Here is a 23,983-nt window from a genome sequence, read left to right on the forward strand (position 1 = left end):
CAATCACACGGCAAACAGTTGTGCCTCGAGGCAATATACATATTATCAGATTTCATCCTCGTCCTCGTCAAAATCATCCTCACTTCCCATATCATACAGAATCCTGCCTCCATCGCCACCACCTTTCTGGGCGTCGAAGTACGGCAACACCACGCCTTCTCTGTCCCTCCTTTGCTTCTCCGTCAGCCCGAGCTCGAAGGTACCGCCTCCATTACCAGCTTGAGCTTCTGCTTCCTGCTCGGGAGTTCTGTACTGAGGATGATCCTCCAGCAGTAGTATACCTGATCGAACTATTTTCGTCGCGTGGGTTGTGCTCGCAGTGCCAGATGAGACACCGGGCTTGGGTGCGGGTTGTAGAGGCAAATAGAACCACTCCCTCACACCTCTGCCTGACTTCCGTCTATGCTCCATCTCTAGCACTATCTCCTGCTTGCCATTCGCACCTAGACCTTGCAGTACACCTTCCGTACCTTCCTCGAGCCCGAATAATGGCTCGGCGTGACTGCGATCGCGTGCTGCTTTGCATGCGAGTACATGTTGTAGAGCATGAACAGTAAATATCGTGGTGGCCAGATACTTGAGTAGGGTCAACGGAGCTGGGGCGTATGCATTGTGGCCACACCCTTGAGGCCTGTGAAGGACATCCAGATGATAGACTGCTAGTAGAGAGGTAGTTGGACCGATGAATGACGATAGCAGAGCTGGTAGATTGGATGCTTCGGTGGCACTGAGCGGATTAGTCGTATCGATGATGATGAGGCTTCCTGATGTTATTATCAGTCTGATGTACGATGATGACCATACAGACCAACGTACTTCGGCCTTTTTGTTCTTTGATGACATCCGCAACTTGCTTCTGCCAAGTCTTCAAATCCAAACTCCAGGCCGGTATCAGGGCATCCACGTCTCGAGGTTTGCGCAGTGTCTCAAAAGCAACGAAGATGACATGAACATTTGCAGCCTGTGTCGTTGTCAGTCTATGCATTCGTCTCGTATCTAGGAATATCGAGGGTGAGGACCTTGGCACGCCGAATATATTCTCTGATCAGTGGTCTGGCAGATTGTTCGAGGCTGGCGAGGAGAAGTGTGAAAGGCGATCCTGCATCACGCTGGCCTAGTAATTTGTTAATCAAGAGTAAGTTGTGTGTCCGTCGATGTTGGAGCTGAGAGGGTGCCATAGTTGGCAATCGATGGCAGGAATCGAGATGTCAAAGAGGCAAAGTCTGAGGTGCACGATAGCGCTAATCAGAATTTTAGGAAGGCACGGCGCCGTTATGAAAGTATATGCATATATATCTCCACATTTCCAGACTGCATTATATATGGGAGAGCCCACTGCACATACAGTCTACCAATACATGGTCAAGTCACTGGCGAGATTTCCACACCGCGATACTTGTTGATTCTACAGTACTACCACGAACCACACTCGCTATGCGAACGCTTCATCCTACCCGCTCGAAGAAGTCATTGCGAAGCGCCTCAGACGCTTAAGCTCAAGGGTTTCGCGTGCTCTTGGTTAAACACCGCCAAAATGACTTAATGTACTAACCATCGCTCTATGGATTATTAGGCGTCACTCATGGCTAGCATTTGCCTTCTCACTCTGGCCATCTTCTTGCTTCACCTGATCATCTTACTGCTGACTCCCTTCCTCCTCATCGTCCCTCTCACCTTCACCCTCGTCCTTGACACCCCAATGCCTCTCCCTCTCCGCAGCCCTCCACTCATTGAACTTGCCCTCCTTTCGATCGACACTGGCTTTCATAGCATCCTGCCTCCACTTCTTCTCCTCCTTGCCATCCTTCAGATCGTCTTGCCATTTGCGCAGTGCCTCCTCGATATAAAAATGATGCTCTGATCTAAGCGGATTCATAGCTGGATCATGTGGAGTCTGACCATCTGCTGGCGTAGGAAGCATAGCGTAGAGCTCTTGGCGCTTTTCGAGCGGAAGAGCATCCCAGAGGCCTGGTTTCTTGAGCAGGGTCTGGGTGTTCTGTTAGCTGAACTAGCACTTGAGCCTGTGATTTAGGTGACGGCACTTACTGTGAGGTCGACATTACCGAGCTTCGACTTCTCTGATGTGAGCAGGCGTTTCTGAGACATGCTGTTTGATGTGCCGATACAAGAGGGTGTGATTTATCTTCCTGATAGATGGTGTCGTTGTGCCGGGGTATCAGGGTGGCAAACAGGAGGCAAGTACTGAGATTCGTTTCTGGCCTCAGAAATTGCCTTACAGTAGTTCTGCGAATGAAACCAGTATCAGAAATGTGTGTGTTGTCTCAACCAGGTACTGTCGAGTGAACTTCGAGCATCCCAGCTCACGATCAAGCGGAGCTGTTTAGCAGTGAGGCATGTTAGAATGGAAGCGCATGATGAAGATGAAGTCGTCTGCAGACTACGTGGTGAGGTCGTTGATACTGGTCCGAGTATATGGATTAGGGGAATTATGATGTGAAGGCGAAAGTCATCTGACTCGTGCATATGGTACTTCAAAGCCGCTCTTACAGAATTCCGGGTATTACGCTTACCTTTGAGGTGTTCTTTCGGCCTATGAAGTGAGGAGTGCCAATCGTCTATTCTAGTCCTGCGGAGGGTAGGGCGTACTTGCTTCCCAAGTGGTTCATTCCACGATGAGCAGAACAAGTAGCAGATTGTCTCTGCCCATTACGGTCTGACTTTTTGAGTGCCCGTCCAGTAGTTGATGTGCCTTACTTGAGCACCTGCTGAAGCACATGCAGGAAGGAGAGGAGTAGTGAACATGGCAAGCATGGGTCAGGAACAGGTGGAGACTTTCGGACAGCCACGCCGGTCAACGTGGCTTCCCGCACCCAGTTGTGACGCCAGATGGACAACAAATAATTGTAGAAGACCATTACTTCCTTTCCTGCAATCGAGTCAGTAGCAATCTCTCAGACCCTCACCGCCATGATATTCACCACACAGATCGTCCGCCTTGACGGTATGTGCAGCTCCAGAGCACTCTCCAGCCCACCAGCGAGTCCACTGACCAGCAAGCAGGCCTGGTACTCGTAGCCTCAGTCGACGACTCGCAGATAAAAGAGGTCGGCGAGCTCAAACAACAGATACGACAAGTTGTCAAGCACATTACGCCTTCCTCCGAGCCGCGGGCCAGTATAGAAAGCGGCAAGTATACAATGCAGTCAGTCGCGACCACTTCCTCCTACTATGCGCAGCGGTATCATCCTGTTCGCACAGCAAGAGTAAGGGACTGACATAAAGGCCACCAATCATACAGCTACGTTCTCAACGACTCCCTCTGCTACATAGCCATAACGGAAAAACCCTATCCTAAAAAGCTCGCCCTCACCTTCCTCGAAGACATCCGCGCCGAATTCCAAACCAGCTACAAAAGCGCCGACTACCTCTCGCCGGCCCTTCGTCCATACCAATACAGCGAATTCGAACGATTCATCGAGCGAACGAAGAAGACATACCAAGACAGCCGCGCCACCGACAACCTGGGTAGGCTGAATGACGAATTAAAGGATGTGACGCAGGTCATGACGAAGAATATTGAGGATTTGTTGTATCGAGGGGATAGCTTGGAGAAGATGGGAGATATGAGTAGTCGGTTGCGGGAGGACAGTGCCAAGTATAAGCGTGCGGCCGTGAGGATTAACTGGGAGCTGTTATTGAAGCAGTACGGGCCTTTTGCTGGGCTAGGGTTGGTCATACTTATTTTGCTGGTTTGGAGATTCTGGTGAAGAGCTATACTTGGTGTGGTGCAGGCCCAGCGAGAGCACTCAGGCATAGCGTGGGCGTTGTGCTTCATGAAAAGGACGAGTGCATACAGACGATAGACACGATACCCAACCCAGGAGCACTAGGATAGGCTCCGTATACTCCAGAAGATTTACCACAAGCAGTTTTACTGCTACAGGCTTGCAATGCTCCGGGATGATAGACCGCACTCTTCTGCTTCGAACATACGTGCTTTTCCAGATCCCTGGTTGATAGACACCTGCTTGGACAATCAATTGGCGGTGTATCGCTGCCCAGGGCTATAACGCGGATCGCAACCCTAATGGACCGGGGCTCATGGGTGCCCAGCGTTCACCTGGCTTAGAAGACAACATCTAGCATGGCTAAGACATCTCACCACCGTCCCAACGTAGCCACGCTGGACTCTCAGCTGGCCAAGGACGCCACCGTGTCGGTCGATTCTTCCTCTCTAAACTGTACAGCCGCAAGTACTCACTGGCTCGGCGTGTCGTTGTAGGCAGATGCCACTAGGTTCCATAGGGCATTCGGCACCTTGGCAGCAGAACTGATTGCAGAAGCAGCTGCAGAAGTTGTTAGTGTCCTCCATAGCATGGCAAACGATAGCTACTGCGGCTGGAGGATGTATGGTTCCCGCAGAGCACTGTCCGAAGAATCCTGTTGGCTCGTTGTCTGGCCATGTCAAGCGAGGCCCGAGGTTGCCAAAATACCTAGAAGTTTCACACAACATCGGGCAACGAATCCTGCGGATGGTCTCCCTGGTGTTCTAGACTGGCCATTGTGTCACTGGGCCATGGCCGTGCCCTCACGATGTGGATGCCGATGAGTCCTGCTGCCAGGCTTCGTGCTATGCCAGAAAGCGCTTGAGCTATGTGAGGACTGTGCCTCATAGAGTATTGGGCAGACGTTCCCCCTGACATGTCATACGAGGCTAGAGCCGGGCGAGAAAGCGACCGCGCGAATCAGTACCTGGCAGGAGTCTACTGGCAATTGCCTTGACGCATCCGCCGGACCCTTGGATAGCTGAGAAGTAGTCGTGATCTTCACGGCGTAGTGGCCATGTAATTCTGCTGGCCTTCTCCATGGTATGCCAGACAACGCTCGAGCTTCTTGAAAGTTGTCCCACGAACCGGTGCTTGTCAAGTCCTTACTGGCGATCATTCTGATAAGTCCAATGCGCGTGGGACCGCCAGGAGGTGGGCTTAATGTTCCATCGAGTAGTGATGAACGCACCCTACTGGCGTTACCCCTGGCAGACTGTGCGAGGCTCGCAACGGCCGAGATCCTGAGTATCTCACGGAAGGATGAGCATTACATACCCTTGGTATCTGCCGTGATATGTCAATTGGAGCATGTAATGGCTGAAACACAGTCTCAATCTCTCAGAAGCAGCGATTAGCAGTACCTGCTCGCATGCTCCAAGATATATCCTGCGAGACCCCAGCAAGCCGAGACTCTGAGTATCCCACAGAAACAGTGGGCACGAAATACTGCTGGTTTTCGCCCTGATGTGTTTGGATGGCGTACGACATGACTGGGAGGGCAGAAATGTGTGTGCTGAAGACAAAGGCACGCATTGTTTTGGAAATGCATCCGGTACAGCAAACAGGGGTATACCTCAACGCCTGGCTATCTCACAGAGATGTTATGCCGTTATATCGTTGCCTGCCGACATATTAGCCGTCGCCATCCGCCATATCGCTGCAATGTTGTCGATACGACTGCTGCTGCTCCTGTCTCCTCAGCCGCCCGAACGAGGCAATCCACTCCTCTCGCTCTCGTATATCCCCCTCTTGCTGCTAAAATTCTCGTGCTCCTCGGGAATGGGAGGCAGGCCCTGAAGATAGCCAGATTTCATCTCGAGATTGAGCATTGCCTTATTGGTTCGTGGCTTACGGGAGCATTTGGGCGGCAAGGTGGCGTTTCTGGCCATTCTGGTGGCCTTGTTGGCCCTGGTAGGCTGGTGGCGGTGATTCTATGCTGGGATGCGGTCTTGTTGTTGTCGCCGTCGCTATGATATCCACTGCATTGGTGTTTCTCGTTCTTGCCTTACGAACAAATGCGGCTCAAGCGGGAATGCCCGACATGTGATTATCCAACGACGACGAGATCTCAACGAACAGACGACATACAGACAAACGGAGATTTGGAGGTTGTAGAGACGACTCATACGAGCATCCGCATATAAAAATCACCTCGATCGCGCTACTACAGCAAAAGATACAGCCTGTCGGGGGTATGCCGGAATCGACGACAAAGAAGCTATATAAGACATCGGCGAAGGAGCTTCCACATCGAACGTCCACCACGGCGCGGCTTGCCACCGGCGTGTGTGGGTCACTAGATACCGTCCAAGCACAAGTGGGCTAACATCCTCTAGAAAAACATAATCAATTGATTATCAGATTGCGTCGCAATCCATGTTTTTTCGGGGGTCTGGTGTAAGGGCTGCACGTACTATTAGACTGTACTCGCCGAAAGGCTGGTCAACACTTAGTGAACTCCTGGTTCGAGTCCAGGGGCCCTCAATCTTTTTGCTCGTTTGAGACGATCCTGTCGACTCTGCAGGGCTTCCGCAAAGTGTTTGCCTGTTCGGACGAATTGTCACCTGCACAGCAAGCAAGTATTGTTCCTTTTGCTCTCCTCCGTCGTCCACAGCCTCTACTACGCTCTCAATATCACCAGATCGTATTCCCACTATCGACTTGACAGCCAGTATCACAAGAAAGATGAATTTTGCAGTAGTCTACTTCTTTCTTGCCGCTTGCTGGGCCGCAACACACTATCTGGCATGGTATGCTTACAGGAGACGACAAAGGTATGGCTGAGACGATCCTACAACGACCTTCGCGGCAATAACACAACGTGTCGGGACCCAGCAATACGAAATCTCAGCACGCTATGGGGATATGTGAAGCGCTGACAGCCAGTGTAGACAAATCGACATTGAACTTGGGCTCTATCGCGCACGTCGTGAAGACTGATGAAATGCCGAGTGCCAACACACGACCTCCATACGACCACTACGCAACAGAGAAAGCTAGCCAACCAACAACTCCAGCAAACTCTGCCTCTTCGCCAACATCTCCTCCCACTCCGCCAACGGCTCGCTCAAAGCAGTCACAGCTCCACCCGCTCCAACGCGCCAGAAGCCCTCTTCCGCCCAACGAAAGGCAGTCCTAATAATGACCGAGAAGTCGCCACCACCACCAACATCAAGATAGCCCAAAACACCACTATACAGACCTCTAGGCTTGTCGACACCTTCGATGGACTTGAGAAGCTCACAAGAGCGTTTCTTGGGTGCGCCAGTCATTGAGCCGGGCGGTAAAGAGGCGACGAGAGCGGAGATACCTGGTGTAGAGTTGTTTAGATCACCTTCGATGACGGAGACGAGTTGGAAGACCGTGGAGTACTCTTCTACTTGCATGAGTTTGGGGACGGTGACGTTGCGGACACTGCATCAGTATTAGTAAAGGGGACGAGCAGGTCAAGATGTTGACACATACCCTTCCACGCCGTTCAGATCGTGCCTGATCAGATCGACAATCATCAAATTCTCAGCCCGTTCCTTCTCTGAGCTCAAGAGCTTTTCAGCTTTTGCTCTGGTCGTCCCGTTACTCTTCTTGACTGTGCCCTTGATGGGACGGAACTGGCATCGACCTTGCCGCGACCAGGACAGAAAACGCTCAGGACTGCTGGAGATGATATCGAGGTTGTACACGCTAGAAGAGTCGCCGAGGTGAAAATATGCACCGAACGGCGCAGGATTGTCGAGACGAAGATGTTGGTACAACGTCCACGGATTGGTTGAGTTGGCGATAAGAGTTTGATCGGTCAGGCATAGCTCGTACGATTCGCCAGCACGCAGCTGTTCCTGGCAGACCTCGACTTTCCTGCAGTATTCGTTTTGCACAAGCTCGGAGACCACGTAACTCTGCTCCACCTCACCCACTCGCTCGCAATTGCCAGTACTGGGACCTGTAAGAGCCAACAGCCTTGCCTCAGTACCACGCAACCAGACCTCATCATCCTCGATCAAGCTCTGCACGTGCACTGCGCCTGATACATGATCTACCACGATTGACCTCTCGACCATCACGAACCACATATCGGGCTTTGCATCGCTATCCGCCGCAGGGTGAACGTCTATCGTCCGCAAGCCAGCTTCGTACGAGATGTAGCCGACCAATCCGCCCCAGAAAGGTATGTCGGCAGCCCCACCTTCGGCCTTGTGCTGGCTGACGATATCTTGGAGCTCTGTGAATGCTTCGCGCACGTCCAGCCGCTTGGTGGTCAAGAAAGTGCCATCAGCCTCCACCGTGAAGATAGAGTCCCTGGCGGACCACCGCAATTGCTTCGCGGACTTCGTAGGGAGCCCGATAATGCTAAAACGACCCGTCTCTGCATTGATTGGCCTCCCATCGCGGCTTCCCGACTCCAGCAGTATAAACTCGCACTCCTGATCTTCTCGCATGGCTTCGACAATGATGGCGATATCCACCATCTCATGCAGAGATATTGCCTTCCACTGCACTGTACCACATGCTCGCGAAGACTTTCCAGCAGCCTTGAGACCTAGTACGTGGTTGGGAACCATGAAAGTGGATGGTAGCAGGCCTTGCCTCGCACCGTGTGCCATATTCCACCATCTCTGCACCAGCTGGGGCCCTCCACCGGAACAAATCGACTCTGGATGGTACTGTACACCCCAGAACGGCAGATGGCAATGCCGGGCTGCCATCAGCACTGGTCCGTTACTTGCATCACTCAGGTCCCATGCAAGCGGCACAACCTCCTTGCACGAGCGCGAAGGTTGCCACAGCTGCTGGCTAATCTCGCCGACAGAGCCTTTGCTAAGCTTGACATGCAATGAGTGATACTGCGTAGCCTCGATCTCGTCCATCCCCTCAAACAGGTCCCTCCCGCAGTGCGTCAAGTGCCTCACAAGCCCATGTCTAGGCTGCTCAAGCCTCTCGACTGCCGCACCCAAGTGCAACATCAGACTCTGAAAGCCAAGGCATATGCCCAAGACAGGAAGTCGTATCTCAACAGCATGTTCCCACAGCTTGCCGATCAGTCCGACATCGTCAGCATTTTCCGGATGACCAGGTCCTGCTCCCGCCACCACACCATCGAACTTGTTGAGGAAGTTCTTGAAGGCATCGTCGTTGAAGACGAAGCGGGCATCATTGATTTTGATGCACTCGACGGTCACTGGGAGGCTGTTCACAAGGAGGCTGATTATGTTGTTCGAGAATGAGTCGAAGGCGTCTAGATAGAGAATTCGTCCGATCGTCATCCAGTGGTCTTGATATATGCTTGAGTTCTATGCAGCCTTCAAAAGACCATCCTTTATCTGATGGGAACCATCCACGATGAAATCACGCAAGATGTTTGTCGGTACGACAAGATGTTCACTGCATGTATATGGACAAAATATCGTGGTCCGAAAATATCCGATGATCCAGTGACTTTTCCAGAAGAAGAGAAAGTGGAGCCACTGATGCAAAGTCCCCACAAGCTCGATGGAGACTCGAGATGTACTTTATACCTGCATCTGTACCTGGACCTGAACTTGAACCTTGCAGTCCACATAGTTCTGTCCTATGCGACACAGCAAAGATGATGATGCTGGAATCTGGCACGGATACCAGAGTCTACATATGACTATCTTGATGACCATCTAGTCGAAAACGATGTCCAAGACCGACGACGTGAAGCTCCCTCGTGAGCCCAAGTGGCCTACGCACAATGCACCGCGAGTCTGGTTCATCACTTGCGCCAACTCTCCCGTTGGTATAACGCTGACACGCCATCTACTTGCTCACGGCGACTACGTAACAGCTGGAGTTCTTCCTGTCGAATTTGAGAAACACGAGGATCGCAGCGCTGACTTCAAGGAGTTTCTTGAGGAGGTCGGGACACAGCAGGATAAGGAATCATGGAGAGCACGACTACGAGTAGTGGCATTGGATGTTAGAATCATGGGACAATGTCAGAGTGCTGTTGCTGAGGCGGTGCAGACATTTGGCAGAGTGGATATACTCTTCTGCTGTCACAGCGAAGTCGTGGTTGGCACGGTGGAGGAGTTGAGTCAGAGCAGTAGATGCCTGACACTGGTGCACGACCAATTCGAGACGAACTTCTTCGGCCCGGTCAATATCATCAAAGCCGCTCTGCCGATCTTTCGAAGCAAGAAGAATGGTCACATTGTTATGCTCACGGCCATCACTGGACATCTTGGTACGCCGGGTCTGAGCATGTATTGTGCGTCACAATGGGCGATCGAGGGCTACTGCGATAGCCTGGCTTACGAGATCGCGCCGTTCAACATCAAGCTCAGTATTGTGCAGCCGAATATGGAGGTCAATGTCCTTACGCATAAGATTACGAGTGCACCACCACTTGCCGCATATGCTGAGGATCAGAATCCTGCGCCATTGTCGCGTAACATCCTTTCTGGACTGCTGGACAGGCTGGAAGGTACTTCGGAGCCCACGACTGGAGATCAGTTGCAACGCAACGAGGTGACTAGCCTGTATCCGCCACTCAGCAAAGGCATGAAGGAGCGTCTAGTGGCGGAGACTGTTCACGCAGTCGCTGCTATCGGTGGGCATGACAATCCTCCCGCCAGGCATATTGTTGGTTTCGAGGGCGTAACGAGTGTCAAGGAGAAGCTCAAGACTGTCAGCGAGGAGCTAGAGGACTTCATTGAGTGCAGTACTGCTGTCGACATTCATGGAAATGAAGACATCCCGCAGTTGCAGCAACATATCTCGGTATCTGGCTGAGCGTCCACACATGTTAGGACATGGCCGAGGACGTTCTTTGGTCTTGACCGCACCAGTCGTCTCGCACAACTTCGTACACACTGATGGCAACACGTTGACGATTGGGCCGTCCGAGAGCAAAGACGATGGACGAGTTCGTTCGCAATGTTACTTGCTACAATGACGCCAGTCTTTACCTGCCATCATTTGAAGCAGGCATCATTGAAGGCAGACACGACAGGTTTCGTCTTCACCTTCGCTCAGAGACCCAACAGGGAGGCGTGTCTGGATCACATGCCGCCGGCGGACTAAACTCCGAAACCCTAATGCTCCCACGCGAGACGAGACGATACTTTCCCCGCAGCAAGCCGTGCATAACCTTGAATGGCTCTGGCCCACACGTCTTTCTCTTCTTGGTCACGCTTACGAACAAATTGCGCTCGAGTGGCAAGACAGAAACGAGGACTGCTGTGGACTGTGGATATCACGAACGCGAATAAGATCGGGCACGAATAACATTCCTTTCTCATCTGAGTAAGCAGAGATAGCACGCGGCGCAACTTCGGCCTCTCTCAGGTCGGGCGATGGCGGCGGTGGAGGAAGCACAACATCAGCCTACAAATCCGAAAGAAGCGCCGAATACCACGCCCGAGACGGAGGGTAAGAGCTCGAGTATACACACGAAAGTCCTGCGGAGAGCTTGTGACTGCTGTCGGAAGAGAAAGGTTCGCTGTGATGGAGCAGAGCCTTGCGGACCATGTAAGAAGGCGACGATAAGATGTGCATACCTACAGCCGCCGAAGAAGAAGGGCCCCAAAGGCTTGCGAAGTGCCAAAGTGCTGCATGCGCTGCGACGGATAGATGATACTGCCAATGGGAGTCCCACAAGTCCACTGAGCCCGGAGCAGAGTGGCGGTGCGTTTGGGAATTGGGGCTGGTCGAGTGCAACGACTTCGGCAGGAAACATGCAGGCCAGTGCTGCGTATGGAGTGCCTACGAGTGTGCTGCCCGAGCATCAGTACTACCAGCAAGGCATGACATCGATACCTGCACCTATGCAGATTGCACCCGACCCTCCGCAATTGTACCGGTCAGATACCGACTCTTCAGCATGGCAATCAAATCCCCAGTCCATGCCAACAGTATCGATACCTACCATATCTCTCAAATCAGAGCCATCTCCGGCTTGCGCGCTATCGGATCGACTACCAGGCGATCAATTCATGCCCTACGTACAGCTCTTCTTCACTCACATGTTTCCGATCATGCCCATCATCGACCATGGCATATATCTCGACCCACGACTATATGCCGATATGAATGCTCTCGGTCCGGATGTATACTGTTTTCTTTGTGCTTTGTGTGCTGCGACTGTTGTGCAACTGGATGCTTCGATACCACAGCCGGCATCGTTACATCCGAACAAGAGTGCCGATGATCTGTTCGTGGAGGAGTGTCTGCGAGAACGAGCTAGCTACGACTTTGTGTCAGAGTCGCAGACATTATCATGCATGACTTCATTCTTTCTGTTCGCATATCACGGGAATCATGAGAACAACGGAAAAGCTTGGTACTATCTCCAGGAAGCCATCACTTTTTCACAGAACTTAAACATGGATGACGAGCAGACGTATGGGAAGCACGATCCGACAGATGCACAATGGCGGAGAAGGTTATATTGGTTGCTATTCGTGACCGAGCGAGCATATGCTGTGCAGCGGCGGAAGCACACTCGACTGCACGCAAGCGTGAATTTGCCAGCTGTATTCGAGAGCGAGGATCCCCATCTACTGAATGGCTTCGTCAATCTGGCGAATTTGTTCTCTGCCGTGGACGATAGCTTTGTGAGCGCGTGGAGAGGTGCAAGACGGCAGAGCTTGTGTAATGAGGCCTGGCTTGCCAACACACAGAAGCAGCTTGACGCGGCTGCACTAGCACTGGACAATGTCACGGAGACGCAGCATCTTGATATTAGTGTCACACGGGCATGGCTGCAAGTGCTTTCGTGGCAGATGGGCGTGTCTAATGGTTTGATATGGGGCAAGGGTGAGCCTGGTATGAGATTGGACTATCCGATAGCTATGGCTAGGAAGGTGTGCGAGATCACAAGTGGCGCCAATGCTTCAGCGCTGGATTCGCACGGCATCGGGATGGTGAGCATCTGAATATCATCTTACATCTGGTGACTTAGGCTGACATCCACCAGGAGCAGAAACTATCAGACATAGCAGGGTGCCTCGCAGACGTCCTCCGCTGCACCGCCGATGACACGAGCCCCACCTTCCTCGAGGGCAAACAGTACCTCAACATGCTCCTCGGCAAGCTCTCCGACATGCGCGGCAGAGAGTCACGATATCTGGCACCTCTCATGAGTAAATGCCAGGGCCTTATGGGCTTCGAGCTGAGCACGCAGAACTTATCTCTACCGACCGACAGCGCGGTGAGCAGTTTCGCGCCTCCTTCGTCGTGCGAGTGGCTGTCTGCAGGCAGGAAGTTCAGTATGGCAGATTCCCTCGGTATGCTCAGGACGTTGTCCATGTCGGGTAACTTGGGTATGCCGGCGCTTATGGTGCCCATGGAGGATTGGCAGCAGAGGAGACCGAGTGGGAGGGTGTACGATGAGGCTGAGACGAATGCGATGAATGGTTGGCAGCAGCATGTTGCTGGGACTGCTCAGGCTGTATGATTCATGAAGTGTATACTTGACGATGCTTGCATGTGGCCGTCATTTCTTGCCTGGTGTGAGCTTGTCGAGTAGGCCAGTGCCTTTGCCTTGATGGCCTGCTACTTCTGAAGCATCGGTGGTGTGAACTTTGTTGGCTTTGTTCAATTCGAGGCTGTTCTCCATTTTGGCATCGCTAGCTGCTGTGTCGCGAGCTACGGATGAGCGGTCTGGTTTGGGGCCTATATCGCTGTAAGCAAGGGAATCTCCCCACGATGCTTGGACTAGACGAACCACCTTCTGAGCTGGCTATCTCCTCTGCCTTGGGATCTGCCATCTCTACAGTGTACCTGAGGACTAATGTAGCACTACCTTGTGAAGCTATCGACGCCTTTGACGTTGCTCGATCAACGTAGGCACGTGATCATGATGTCAGATCTTGGCAAACGACATTCCATTCACTTCTTCTCTCTCCTTCAATGTCCTGATGCATGTTGGCTCGACAGTCGTAGGCCAGAAGGCGCATGGCTTGTGTAAGGCTCCAGGAGGAGAAGAGTGTCATCGCACTACGGCAGTCTGCATGCTTGGTAGCCTGGCATCTCTGAATGATGCAAATGACAAGGATGATGAGGAGCCTATCTTCACGAACTGCGCGAGATCACCGAGGATCTGTATGGTGTGACCCCACCACCAATCTATCGCGGGCCATCTTTAAGCATGCGCCCACAGTCTGCAGGCCCTCAGGCGGGTCGAGACTCCAGTCCCGTTGGTGCTTCTCGCTTTGACCCAGGCCCGACTCCGTCCTCCAAGCTGAGGCATTATCTACTCAACACCTGTCTGGACATGCATCTCCGTCACGGGCTGGAATCGTTGAAGATGATCCGGGAGAGGAGGCTCTGCTTCAAGAAGAGTTACGAAAGATAGATCTCCAGCAGCATTTGCGAGCGTTGAAGGCCAAAAAGCGCCAGCAGCAACAGCATTAGCAGGATTGAGTCGAGGGGAATCCGACAGACTGATGTGCGTGTGGGTTACACAAGATACACTCGAGGAGCTTGATCATGTTGACCAAGATTGAGAAATCACACTCAACGAGCTTGATATCACTGACAGTATTCGTAAACCAGGCACGAGGATTGGCGATGGTCGCTCAATCTCGACATGGACTCCCCCCAAAATCTAAGCTTTTGGCGGTTCGTCGCACCTCGCGGACAATCCCACCTGGGGAGTAGTTGCATTCTGCGTCGACGACCTCTCCACAGAACGGTTCTTTGTTGGTATTCCGTCTGAGACACACAGACTTTCGGTGTGTCAGGCCTTTCATGGAGACGGCCATGCGCAAAACAGTGGTATGTAGAGACAAACGGGGCCTCGCCACCTCTGCTATATGTCTCTCTTTCCACGCGTTCACATTCAGCATCGTCCATACCCGCTCCTACCCTCCCGCAGGACTACTCTCTCGTCTTGCCATACTGAGCAAAATTATCACTCTCGTACATCAACTACACATTCACAATACGCATTCAACACAGGCAAGTCCCACGATGTACGACGAGGCAAACAATCTCGAGCTGAAACTTTGGGCTCTCGACTCGTCGACACCATATCAAGATTATCACAAAGACGCAAGATCTCAAGGCTCCAAGGATGGCTGGTACGAGATATATGCAGATCCAAGGATGGACACGCCACTTGGAATCGAGGTCGTGGCACATCCCAACTTCCCTTACGGGAGGTGTGTGCAAGTCCTCGTCACCTATAAGATCAGCGGCAGACTCACGCCCAACTATCTGGTCCTCAACAAGTCTCCAGCTGGAGCATTGACTACTGTGCTGCTCTCTTCCTATCTTGACTTCGTGAACGGACAGTTGGTATCCGGAAACTTGAGTGTCAGTAAGCTGACGATTGGTATGGTACTTACGGATTGCAAGAATGATGCACATGTACTGACTGCTGACAAAAGATGAAATACCTATTGCAATCGAGATTACCTTCCAGCCAGGCAGGTTGAGGGACATCATGAAACCAACCAGGAGGACAACCACCCACAAGCCTTCGAGCATCTCTAGGTGAAGGGCCGGGACACCCTGATACCTTCGTCGATAAGCCAGGCTACTACAAGAACTGGATCCCTTCGAGAGCGCAGCCCTTGAGGTACCGGTTCTTTGGCACGACGAAAATTGTGAATATGACACTTGACCACACCGTCTCTGGCGCGAAGTGTGCAACCGCAGCTTCGAAGCATCGTAAAGATGTGGACGACAAGATATGCAGTATGGCTGAGCTAGATGGGGAAGATAGTCGCATGATTTACTTCTGATCGAGGCCGTCGGACACATACCGTGGGCCGGGAAGTGTAGCGCTCGCGAGTGTCAGTTGCAGCGGATTCCAGGTGGGAGAAGTGTTTGGGAATGCCTGATCGCCGTTGCAGTAGCGAGTGGCAAAGCGCAGCGGGTGGGGAATGTGTGTCTTATCAGTCCGACGGGATGGCAACGACGGAGCCTATTGAGAGGCCCTCGAAAAACAGTGTCTATTCAAAGGAGAGTGACGAGCGTTCACATCAGTAGAGCAGGTTCGGGTGCTATGCAGCACGAGATCGTCCATACGCGCGGTGTCACCTTTGCCGCACAGCCAGGGGGTTCATGGTCGTGCCTCTTCGCACGCAGTGACATGCATCAAAGATCGGTATACGATGTAGGCAAAGATATGGTACTGTATCACAGAACAGCGCTCAAGCGTGCATCATACACGCAATAAGGGTATGCCAAAACCCCCCCTTCCTCCCAAATATTCCCTGTCCCACAAAACGCCCCATCCCCATCCGAATCATATAACATCACACCACGCCACCCTAATTACCTCCCCCCACCCCCAACAACCCCTCCATCATCCTCCCCGAACAACTCCTTCGCCTCGCGACAAAACCTCGCCTCCCCCCTCCCCCCCGTCTCACTAGCCCAACAAATCACCGCCGCGTCCACAACCGCACCCACCACATTCTCCACCGCGCCCAAAACAGCGAACCCGATCGTCCCCGCGATCAATCCCACCACGTAAGCATACAGGCTCCCCCTAAGACCGCCCGCGACCCCGTCCAGTTTGAGATTATGCGCTGTTCGGACCCAGCCGGCCATGCCGAGGGCGAAGGACATGATGTAGCGGGTTGCTTGTAGGAGGAGTTTGGCCAGGCGGTAGGGTATGATGGCCGAGCCGGACTGGGGCGAGTATTGGCGTGGTGCCATGGTGTTGGAGGGGTTGGTGCGGGAGATGAAATGGACCTGGCCTAGACCTCTGGCGGCGATATTCAAGGGTTGGCTGTGGATGGCGGCGTAGGTTAGGGTGAGTGGGTTTGTGAGAGTGACGAGGGAGGTGGGCATGATCCAGTAGGCGAACATGTTTAGGATGCTTGATAAGCGGCCGGGGAGGATTATCAGTGGTAAGCGGACGAGTAAGCTCAGGAAAGTGCTGAGGCAGACGGTTCCGAAGAAGGCTCCGGTGGCGTGGGAGACGCTGGCGCGGACCACTTCTTGGCTGCTGGGTTGCGGGATGGTGTTGCGGTGGAAGTACCATTGGCTTACGGTGGCGGCTGTGCTTGCTCGCTGGACTCCGGCGATGATGTTCAGAGTCCAGAGGTATTGGAGGACGAAAAATGCGCCGAGCCACCAGCTGTTGGCATCCAGGACCCACTTCTTCGCGCCGCTGAAATGGCCGGAAAGGAATAAGCGCTCGAACATTAGCATCCAGCCCCATGTCCAGCAGACGACCAGCGCTAGCGTGACGAAGCCTAGTGTTATGAGGTGTGGAGAAGTGGCGAGGACCTTTGTGGAGAATTCAAGGATGCTGATAGCTCGTGCCAGGCTGTGACGACCGATGATGACCTGATAAGTCCATATTGCGGCCACGACCGCAGGCACAAAAGCTAGCCATCGCATTGCCCGATCCTGCACACTTGTCCCATGCCATGTTCCCTTGAAGGAAGCGATCAGTGGGTATAGCGAGAAAGCGAAGAGGATGACCGGGACCGCGATCAAGACTGTAAAGACGAGAGGCCGTACAAAGTTCCGCAAAAGGGCCAGCCAGATCAAGGCCACCACGATCGCGATCATGGTGTCCCATAGAAGCATGTTCGTGCTACCGCGTAATGCGCTGTATATCGTGTCGCCGAGTGGGTTCTTCGATGTGGGAGTGGATGTGTGGAACCATATAAGCACGAATGCTGCGAACATGGCGAAGAGACAGATCTGGAACAAGTTGGCCCAGAAAGCATCGTGTTTCGGTGGTTCCTGCGATGGTAGGATAACAGTCGGGGGCACGCTTTCTCGATCGGGTGATGTTGGCCGTGGCATAGCGATGTTCGCCTCTTCGTCCGTCTCCATAGGGATGAATGAACTTTGGCGTAGATCTTTGACAGGAGTCCTAAAGGTCTGGAAAGGCGTAGGCCGCTCATCTGGATCCATCCGAGGTGATAACGTCGCTAACGATTCCGGTGGCTCCTCGTTGATTGTACTCGCCAGATTCACATCCACCAGCCTCCCTTTACCTTTCGAGCTCGGCGCAGTGCTGATATCCGACTCGGGCACACTCACATCCCTCAACATCGCTGATCGCGACACAGCAGCTCTGCCTCGTCTCACCTCCGGACTCTCGTCTCTATCATGATTCTGCCCATGTTCCACTTTTTCGACCGCATCGTCATCCAGCTCCGAGCTCTCTGTCAGATTACTCGGTCCGAAATGCTGCCGACTCCTCTGCAGCGCCCACGCATCAGCCACGTCCCTATCGTGCTGCTCTCCCTCATCATCCTCCGGAAAGTCCTCGGTCGTGCTGTAGAAAAGTGGGGCCTGCGCGGGATCATTGTTCCTGCCTAGTCGTGACGCAAAGGGAAAGCGCGACTGTGACTGCGAGGCTTGGTGGTATGGGTTCATGCCTGGTCGCTGGTTGTATCGCCGTCGATCGAGTGGGTTTCGCGATTGATTCCGTGATGGGGCTTGATCTTGCGTGAAGGAGAGGCGAGCGTTGCTCTGCTGGAGGAAGCGTGAGGCATCTGTCGCCGTCGTGGTTGTGGTCAGCCGGATGCGTCATGTAGTCACGCGAGCACAAGGCGGAAGCGTGATGTCGTGTCTCTGATGAAGAGGAAAGGATGTATGATACACTTACATTCGGAGAACATGTTGGGGCTTCCACCAGCAGTACTGGCACTATCGATGCTGTGTATGCAAATGTGGTGGCTGTATGGCTGTAGTATGCTATCGCCGTCGAGTCAAGTCCCGTCCGGATGCGGGTCGGAATGACGAAGTTGTTAGTGACGAGCTTGTAATTATACAGAAGACGCAAAACGAAGGCGAAGGTGATGTCTCTAGGTGATGCGATAGTGGAGGGGGTGGAGCGGAGAAGGCGGAGTAGTAACGTGATAGGCAGTCACCGTGAGTGGTGTCGAGGTCGAGAGTTATGACGCTAGAGGGCCCGAGCATGTGACTCTGCTGATAAGCTAAGCTCTGTAGAATTAGGGCTGAGCCTGGAAACGTACCGAGAAATGGACGTGAATATATACACTCTGAAGGACTAGAACGTGGGAAACGTCTACAACAGATATCGCGAAAGGCCATGAAGACACACTGTATCTAGCTAAAGAAATCTACTTGCCGTCTCACACCCATCCGTCCATCCATCCATCCATTCCTTCACTCACTCCGAACTCAACCAATCATAAACCTCAATCGCCACCCTCTCCGGCTGATCCAACATCAACAAATGTCCCGCCTCAGGCACCGTCACAAACTCCTTCAACACATGCTTGACCATCTCCGCCAACCTCTCCATCTTCTCCCGTGGAATCCATTTATCATCCTCTCCCCATAGGATCTTGACAGGACATGCTACTTTCTCATAAAGATTCCCATCCAACATCTCCGCCACATCATCATCATTAGCTTGCGCAATGTGCTGCACGAAAGCCTTTTGGCTCGTCTCAGATCCGATCCAGTATGCAGCTAGGATGTCCTCCCAACCACGTTTCAGGACGTTGGGATTGTACGTCGCGCTCTGAATGACTGCACGAACCACGCCCTCGAAGATCTTCGACGGGAGTTGGAGGAAGAGGTCCGGTTCGGCTCTGCAGTGCTTGTAGAAACCGTCGCCCCATGGTAGTACGACGTTCGTGTCCCAGAGCATGAGACTGCGGTATTGGCAGCCGTGGATTAGATGCGTGCGGAGGGCGATTGTGCCGGCTATATCGTGGGCAATGACTGAGGGCTTGATATTCTCGCCTTTGCCGTCGAGTTTGAGGTGGGTTAGGAGTGCTGATAGGGCTGCGCCTTGGGCTTTGATGGAAGTGTCGCCGGAGAATTTGCCACCGTGGGTTTTGGGATGGTTGCCGGGTTGGAGGGTCTGTGAGGTCCCGTAGCCGGGGCAGTCGTAGAGGAGGATGTCGTAGGGTCTCCTTGCTAGGAGTGCTTTGGCAATTGGGTGAAAGACATCGGATGACCATGGAGTGCCGTGTACGAAGACGACTGTTTGCTCGACCTTCGATGGCTCGGGGTGAGGGCTGAGGAGGGCGTACTTGATCTCCCAGCCTGCATGTACGAACGTGGACGAAAGGTCAATATCGTTGTAGGCCATAATGGTAGATTGTGTATAGCAGTAGTGCCAACTTGGCGGTCTGCGCCAATCTTCTGTCTCGGCCCAAGCGTGTTCTGCTAGCGTATTACCTTCCTTCTGTGCAAGCAGAGTGTGTAGCTGGAGGAGAAGGTGAAGGGCGTGATTGCATTGCAGAGGTCCGATTTCTCAAGGAACATGTATACTTAGCCTACTACTGTACCTCTATCACACTACAGGTGGATCTTCAGGCCCTCTGCTAATCCTGTCCGGACTTGATAACAAGTCCGGAGCGCAAGGTGAGGAGAGCTGCCTGTTGACCCTTCCTCACATCATATTGAGTTTGAGACTGCTTATTAAGCAGTCACTTTCCCGTCCACGATCTATCGCTCGCTGCATTAGATCTACCTCTCGTGTATTGCTCTGACCACGACTCGCGCTTCGGCGCGCAGCTCGCAGTACAATCTCGAAGTCAGGAATAAGGTCAGATCAGACTCTGTTGCGAACATTCGCAATCGTACCGCCAACATGGCTACCACCCCAGCCGACCCACCACTGGACGAGATCGTGCACCGCCGACCAGACATGATACAGTGGTGGCTCGACCCCGAGCAATACAAACCCGGCGTGGAACCACCACATACGTACATGGAAGAACGCTTCATCCACCGCTACTTCTCCGAGTCCCCCTTCTTCGACCCCACCACGAAAAACGGCTTGCTCTTTGGACAATCGGCTGTCAACTTCGAGACCTACGAGCTCGTCCACAATGCTGCTCGGCTGGAGGGCATCCTGCGAAACCGACCAGGACTGGAGTATGTGATTGCTGAGAAGCCTCTACAGGTCCCCACGTATGAGCAGAAGCCAGCTCAGCCGAGTGGGGTGTGGGTCCTGAGGGAACAGCAGAGGTTGGAAGATCAGACGGGTGCAACGCGAGACTCACCTTACCCGAATACGGAGACGAGAGGGACGTATTATATCGTCAACGAGAGTGTGTACCAGGCACCGAGTGTGGCAGACGTGGTTGGGAACAGGATGCTGAGTGCTGTGACGAGTCTGGAGAAGATGTTTGAGAGGACTGCTAGCCTATCATCTTTCACGCCTACTACTGGTCATACGTATCTTCCACCCCGAACGACCTCAACTGCAACGGCCACAGCAGGAGGGTCCACACAAGGATCACCGAATGGATCTCGAGAAGGTAGTGTGGTGCCTGGTGCATCTGCAGACACACAGTCGCTACGCTCAGGCTCCTTAGCACCCGAACTTGCAACAGCTGGCAACACCACAGACAACGACTTCCACACCGCCCGCATCCTCGTCGACAGCCTCCAAAAATCCATGCAGTTCAGCGAAGAATACATGGACGAGAACCCCCTCGTCGGCGAACCCGGAAACTTCCGCTTCACCTCCTCCGCCGCAGCAGTCAAGAAGCGCAAAGCAGATGAAGAAGCGGCACTAGTCGCAGCGCGTAAAGCCAAGGAAGCCAAGGAGACTTCTTCTTCTTCGACTGCTGCGAGTCCGAAAGTGGTCAAGGCGCCTACGCCACCGCCTGTTTTCACTGAGGCGAGAGCGGCGGCGAAGACGGATAAGGATAAGAGGGAGGAGAAGAAGAGGAGGAGGAAGAGTCGGCCGAATGCTGGGGGAAATACTACGCCCAGCACGCCGAAGGGGGCGTCTAGTGCTATTACGCCGAAGGGTACTGGTTGAGCTGATAGTAAAGTCACGAATCGACCATATATCAAGAAGCTTCAAATACGCAGGCTAGCACAGGTCTGATGCTGCTCGTTGGAGCGATTACGAATCCATGATCCTCGGATCGATTGGAACATCGTGACTGCACGACCTCATGGCGCGGTACCTTCACAGCGTAACGAGAGATGCAGTCATCACCTGGTGGAGGATCAGTGGCTTAAATGCCAATGTTGCTTGCGAAGCGCAAGCGCTCCAGCCCTCGGCGCCAAAAGTGCCGGTGAATCTCAATCTTTTATCAGCTCTATGCCAAATGGAATGGCAGAACGAAAAGCCGTATTGGCAAGGGTGCGCAGACCATAGTGGCTCGTCAGGCTATATGCCTCGTCCCGCCGTCCTACAGGGGGCCAAGATGAAGTGTGGACCAGCTCTTAGATAGCTAGCCTCAGCATATCAAACATTCATTATTCCACGAATCTGGGAACAGCTCACGTTTCTCATGTAGATTTCTACGCTTGCTCCGTCAAACTCACTCTATCAGTAGATCACCGCGTCGTTGTAACCAAGCGTATGCATATCATCCTGCATATCATCCAGAAACGACAGATCGTCCAAGTTGACAGGATAATTCGGATCCAGATACGTGCCAAAGACATCATCCATGCCGTCGAAGAGACCAAAACTGCCTTCCACCAGCGTCTGTTCCGTTGGTGGTGCTGTGAGTAGTGCTGTCTGCTCATCTACCGCACCTTGTACGGCAGCCTGTTCCGAAGGAAGACCATCTGTGAGACCCATTCGCTCGCCGGTGATGGCAGGCATGCACGGCACATTCTTCTCCTTCTCCTTTTCACCTTCAGCTGCTCGTCTCTGCGCTTCGCGCGTGATACGGAATGAGGCGAGCGAAGGCGCCTTGTCCATTTCATCCTGGACTTTCTTGGCCAGTGCGGCCATTGTGTCTGCCGAGCTCCATGTTCGACGGAGACTCTGTAGGATCTTGGCGCATTTGCGAAACTCTCTACACGCGTCTTTTTGCTGGTGATCGAATTGCGATTGGCGGAGATGCTGATAAGCTACTGACAGCGCGATGGACACTGAGTACGGTACGATGGGTAGAGCGTGGACTTTACACCCATCATAATCCGAGTCCATGAGTCTGGCTACTTCGCTCGAGCACAGTCGCTGTCGAATAGCAGAATTGGTGCCGCGAGGGATCTGCTTCACGCCCCTTGAGCGGTGTGACAGCGCTGCAATCGTGAGATAGTAGAGATGAGTGGTCATATGTAGCGAAGGTGAAAGGTGCCAACCATGAACCTCATCTAAGATCTCTTCGAGACCGGGATACTGGTCTTCCCAGCCCGTCACGTCTAGCGGGTAGTCGGGACGATAGTACGTGATGATCTTGTCCGCCAACTCGGTGATCTTTAGCCAGGCGTCGAAAACAGGATATCCGCTTTCACCGGGCTCGAATTTCTCAATAGCGATGTCGACCTCGTGCATGAAGATCGGGCGGCCGTTCATAATTGAGTTCAGCCTGTCTAAGATCCACAACGACCAGAATAGTCTCTTCATTGATAGATCGGCGTCGGAGGGGTTGTTTGATTGTTGACCAAGATGAATTGCGAGGGTTTGGGCGTGGTGCATGGCTTGGGATAGCAGCATGGAGGATTCTTCCGCACCATCGGCGCCTTCGCTGTGCATTGATGCTAGGGCTAAGATGCGGATTAAGGTGACTTTGTCGTATTGGCATGGTGCTCGTAAGGCACCCATGACGGATGCAAGGAGTCTGTTGCAGAACTCGCGAGGTGGCAGTGTCGACGGCGAAGCTTGCAGCTTCAGATGGACTGCTGCGTCCGCATCTTTGGCTGCCACGAGACAGATAGCATGTACTAGTGGCTCTCGCACAGTCCCTTCAGCTTGCTGGTCCCGGAACTCGGCCTCGTTCATCAGTGGTAGGATAGGATGTATCTTCTCAAAGTAAATGTCCACGAGTGGCCCGAGTACACCGGAATGCGGCCTCTGGTCGCCAGGCAAGCCATAATTGATGGTCGCAGCAGCCGGATCACGTCTAGCAGGGCGAGAAGGATTTCGTGCTTCTGCAGTAGCGGTATCCCTGCGCCTAATAAGATCGTCGTACTCCAGTTTATCGATCCAGATACCTATGTCGTCGTTGGGAAGAAGTCTTCCACGAGCATCTTCTCGTGGACGATGAAGAAAAGTTACCGTAGGGTTGAGATCGCTGATGAACTTCCGCCCGCCAGCGGACTGCGTTGGGGTATGTTGCTGCGAGGAGGCTGACCCTGGACGTGCTGCTCCGTCGCCATTCGAAGTAGTTCCTGTTTTTGCTGTCGATGGCTGATCTGTGGGTCCGGAGTCGTTTGGGCGGGCATCTTCTGAGTCGTGGCTATCGTGCCTTGACGTACTTTCTCCTGCGTTGGCAAAGTGTATGCATCGTTTCTGTATCGACGTGAGCGAGGTTTCGAAGAAGGAGTCTTGGTTTGCCTCACTTTCCGAGCTCGGCATG

The 23,983-nt window shown here is 53.1% G+C and overlaps 12 protein-coding genes across 12 annotated transcripts; 5 read left to right on the top strand and 7 right to left on the bottom strand.

Moving 5' to 3' along the window:
- Positions 1-45: 45 nt before the first annotated feature.
- LTS14_005904 (uncharacterized protein) lies at positions 46-985 on the bottom strand (the record flags this gene model as incomplete). Its single annotated transcript, XM_064838602.1, has 2 exons — positions 46-764; positions 817-985. 2 exons carry the CDS (start codon positions 983-985, stop codon positions 46-48), a joined length of 888 nt encoding a protein of 295 aa, XP_064694056.1.
- A 651-nt stretch (positions 986-1,636) lies between these two features.
- Positions 1,637-2,106, bottom strand: LTS14_005905 (uncharacterized protein; the record flags this gene model as incomplete). The annotated part of the gene is made up of 2 exons (XM_064838603.1): positions 1,637-1,996; positions 2,047-2,106. 2 exons carry the CDS (start codon positions 2,104-2,106, stop codon positions 1,637-1,639), a joined length of 420 nt encoding a protein of 139 aa, XP_064694057.1.
- A 1,083-nt stretch (positions 2,107-3,189) lies between these two features.
- On the top strand, positions 3,190-3,728 carry SEC22 (SNAP receptor; the record flags this gene model as incomplete). The annotated part of the gene is made up of 2 exons (XM_064838604.1): positions 3,190-3,224; positions 3,260-3,728. 2 exons carry the CDS (start codon positions 3,190-3,192, stop codon positions 3,726-3,728), a joined length of 504 nt encoding a protein of 167 aa, XP_064694058.1.
- Positions 3,729-6,784: 3,056 nt separating this feature from the next.
- Positions 6,785-9,046, bottom strand: ABZ1 (para-aminobenzoate synthase, (PABA); the record flags this gene model as incomplete). The annotated part of the gene is made up of 2 exons (XM_064838605.1): positions 6,785-7,202; positions 7,254-9,046. 2 exons carry the CDS (start codon positions 9,044-9,046, stop codon positions 6,785-6,787), a joined length of 2,211 nt encoding a protein of 736 aa, XP_064694059.1.
- Positions 9,047-9,443: 397 nt separating this feature from the next.
- On the top strand, positions 9,444-10,538 carry LTS14_005908 (uncharacterized protein; the record flags this gene model as incomplete). The annotated part of the gene is made up of 1 exon (XM_064838606.1): positions 9,444-10,538. One exon carries the CDS (start codon positions 9,444-9,446, stop codon positions 10,536-10,538), a length of 1,095 nt encoding a protein of 364 aa, XP_064694060.1.
- Positions 10,539-11,101: 563 nt separating this feature from the next.
- Positions 11,102-13,203, top strand: LTS14_005909 (uncharacterized protein; the record flags this gene model as incomplete). The annotated part of the gene is made up of 2 exons (XM_064838607.1): positions 11,102-12,670; positions 12,724-13,203. 2 exons carry the CDS (start codon positions 11,102-11,104, stop codon positions 13,201-13,203), a joined length of 2,049 nt encoding a protein of 682 aa, XP_064694061.1.
- A 39-nt stretch (positions 13,204-13,242) lies between these two features.
- On the bottom strand, positions 13,243-13,516 carry LTS14_005910 (uncharacterized protein; the record flags this gene model as incomplete). Its single annotated transcript, XM_064838608.1, has 2 exons — positions 13,243-13,421; positions 13,474-13,516. The coding sequence occupies 2 exons, from the start codon at positions 13,514-13,516 to the stop codon at positions 13,243-13,245; spliced, it is 222 nt and encodes a 73-aa protein (XP_064694062.1).
- Positions 13,517-14,720: 1,204 nt separating this feature from the next.
- Positions 14,721-15,245, top strand: LTS14_005911 (uncharacterized protein; the record flags this gene model as incomplete). Its single annotated transcript, XM_064838609.1, has 2 exons — positions 14,721-15,069; positions 15,175-15,245. 2 exons carry the CDS (start codon positions 14,721-14,723, stop codon positions 15,243-15,245), a joined length of 420 nt encoding a protein of 139 aa, XP_064694063.1.
- Positions 15,246-16,031: 786 nt separating this feature from the next.
- LTS14_005912 (uncharacterized protein) lies at positions 16,032-18,346 on the bottom strand (the record flags this gene model as incomplete). Its single annotated transcript, XM_064838610.1, has 2 exons — positions 16,032-18,220; positions 18,334-18,346. 2 exons carry the CDS (start codon positions 18,344-18,346, stop codon positions 16,032-16,034), a joined length of 2,202 nt encoding a protein of 733 aa, XP_064694064.1.
- Positions 18,347-18,861: 515 nt separating this feature from the next.
- On the bottom strand, positions 18,862-19,794 carry LTS14_005913 (uncharacterized protein; the record flags this gene model as incomplete). The annotated part of the gene is made up of 1 exon (XM_064838611.1): positions 18,862-19,794. One exon carries the CDS (start codon positions 19,792-19,794, stop codon positions 18,862-18,864), a length of 933 nt encoding a protein of 310 aa, XP_064694065.1.
- A 504-nt stretch (positions 19,795-20,298) lies between these two features.
- Positions 20,299-21,480, top strand: MED6 (Mediator of RNA polymerase II transcription subunit 6; the record flags this gene model as incomplete). The annotated part of the gene is made up of 1 exon (XM_064838612.1): positions 20,299-21,480. One exon carries the CDS (start codon positions 20,299-20,301, stop codon positions 21,478-21,480), a length of 1,182 nt encoding a protein of 393 aa, XP_064694066.1.
- A 519-nt stretch (positions 21,481-21,999) lies between these two features.
- On the bottom strand, positions 22,000-23,982 carry LTS14_005915 (uncharacterized protein; the record flags this gene model as incomplete). Its single annotated transcript, XM_064838613.1, has 1 exon — positions 22,000-23,982. One exon carries the CDS (start codon positions 23,980-23,982, stop codon positions 22,000-22,002), a length of 1,983 nt encoding a protein of 660 aa, XP_064694067.1.
- Between the last annotated feature and the right edge of the window lies 1 nt (position 23,983).

This window comes from Recurvomyces mirabilis (genome assembly GCF_035927965.1).
Source record: "Recurvomyces mirabilis strain CCFEE 5264 chromosome Unknown scaffold_14, whole genome shotgun sequence".
Classification (NCBI taxonomy): domain Eukaryota; kingdom Fungi; phylum Ascomycota; class Dothideomycetes; order Mycosphaerellales; family Teratosphaeriaceae; genus Recurvomyces; species Recurvomyces mirabilis.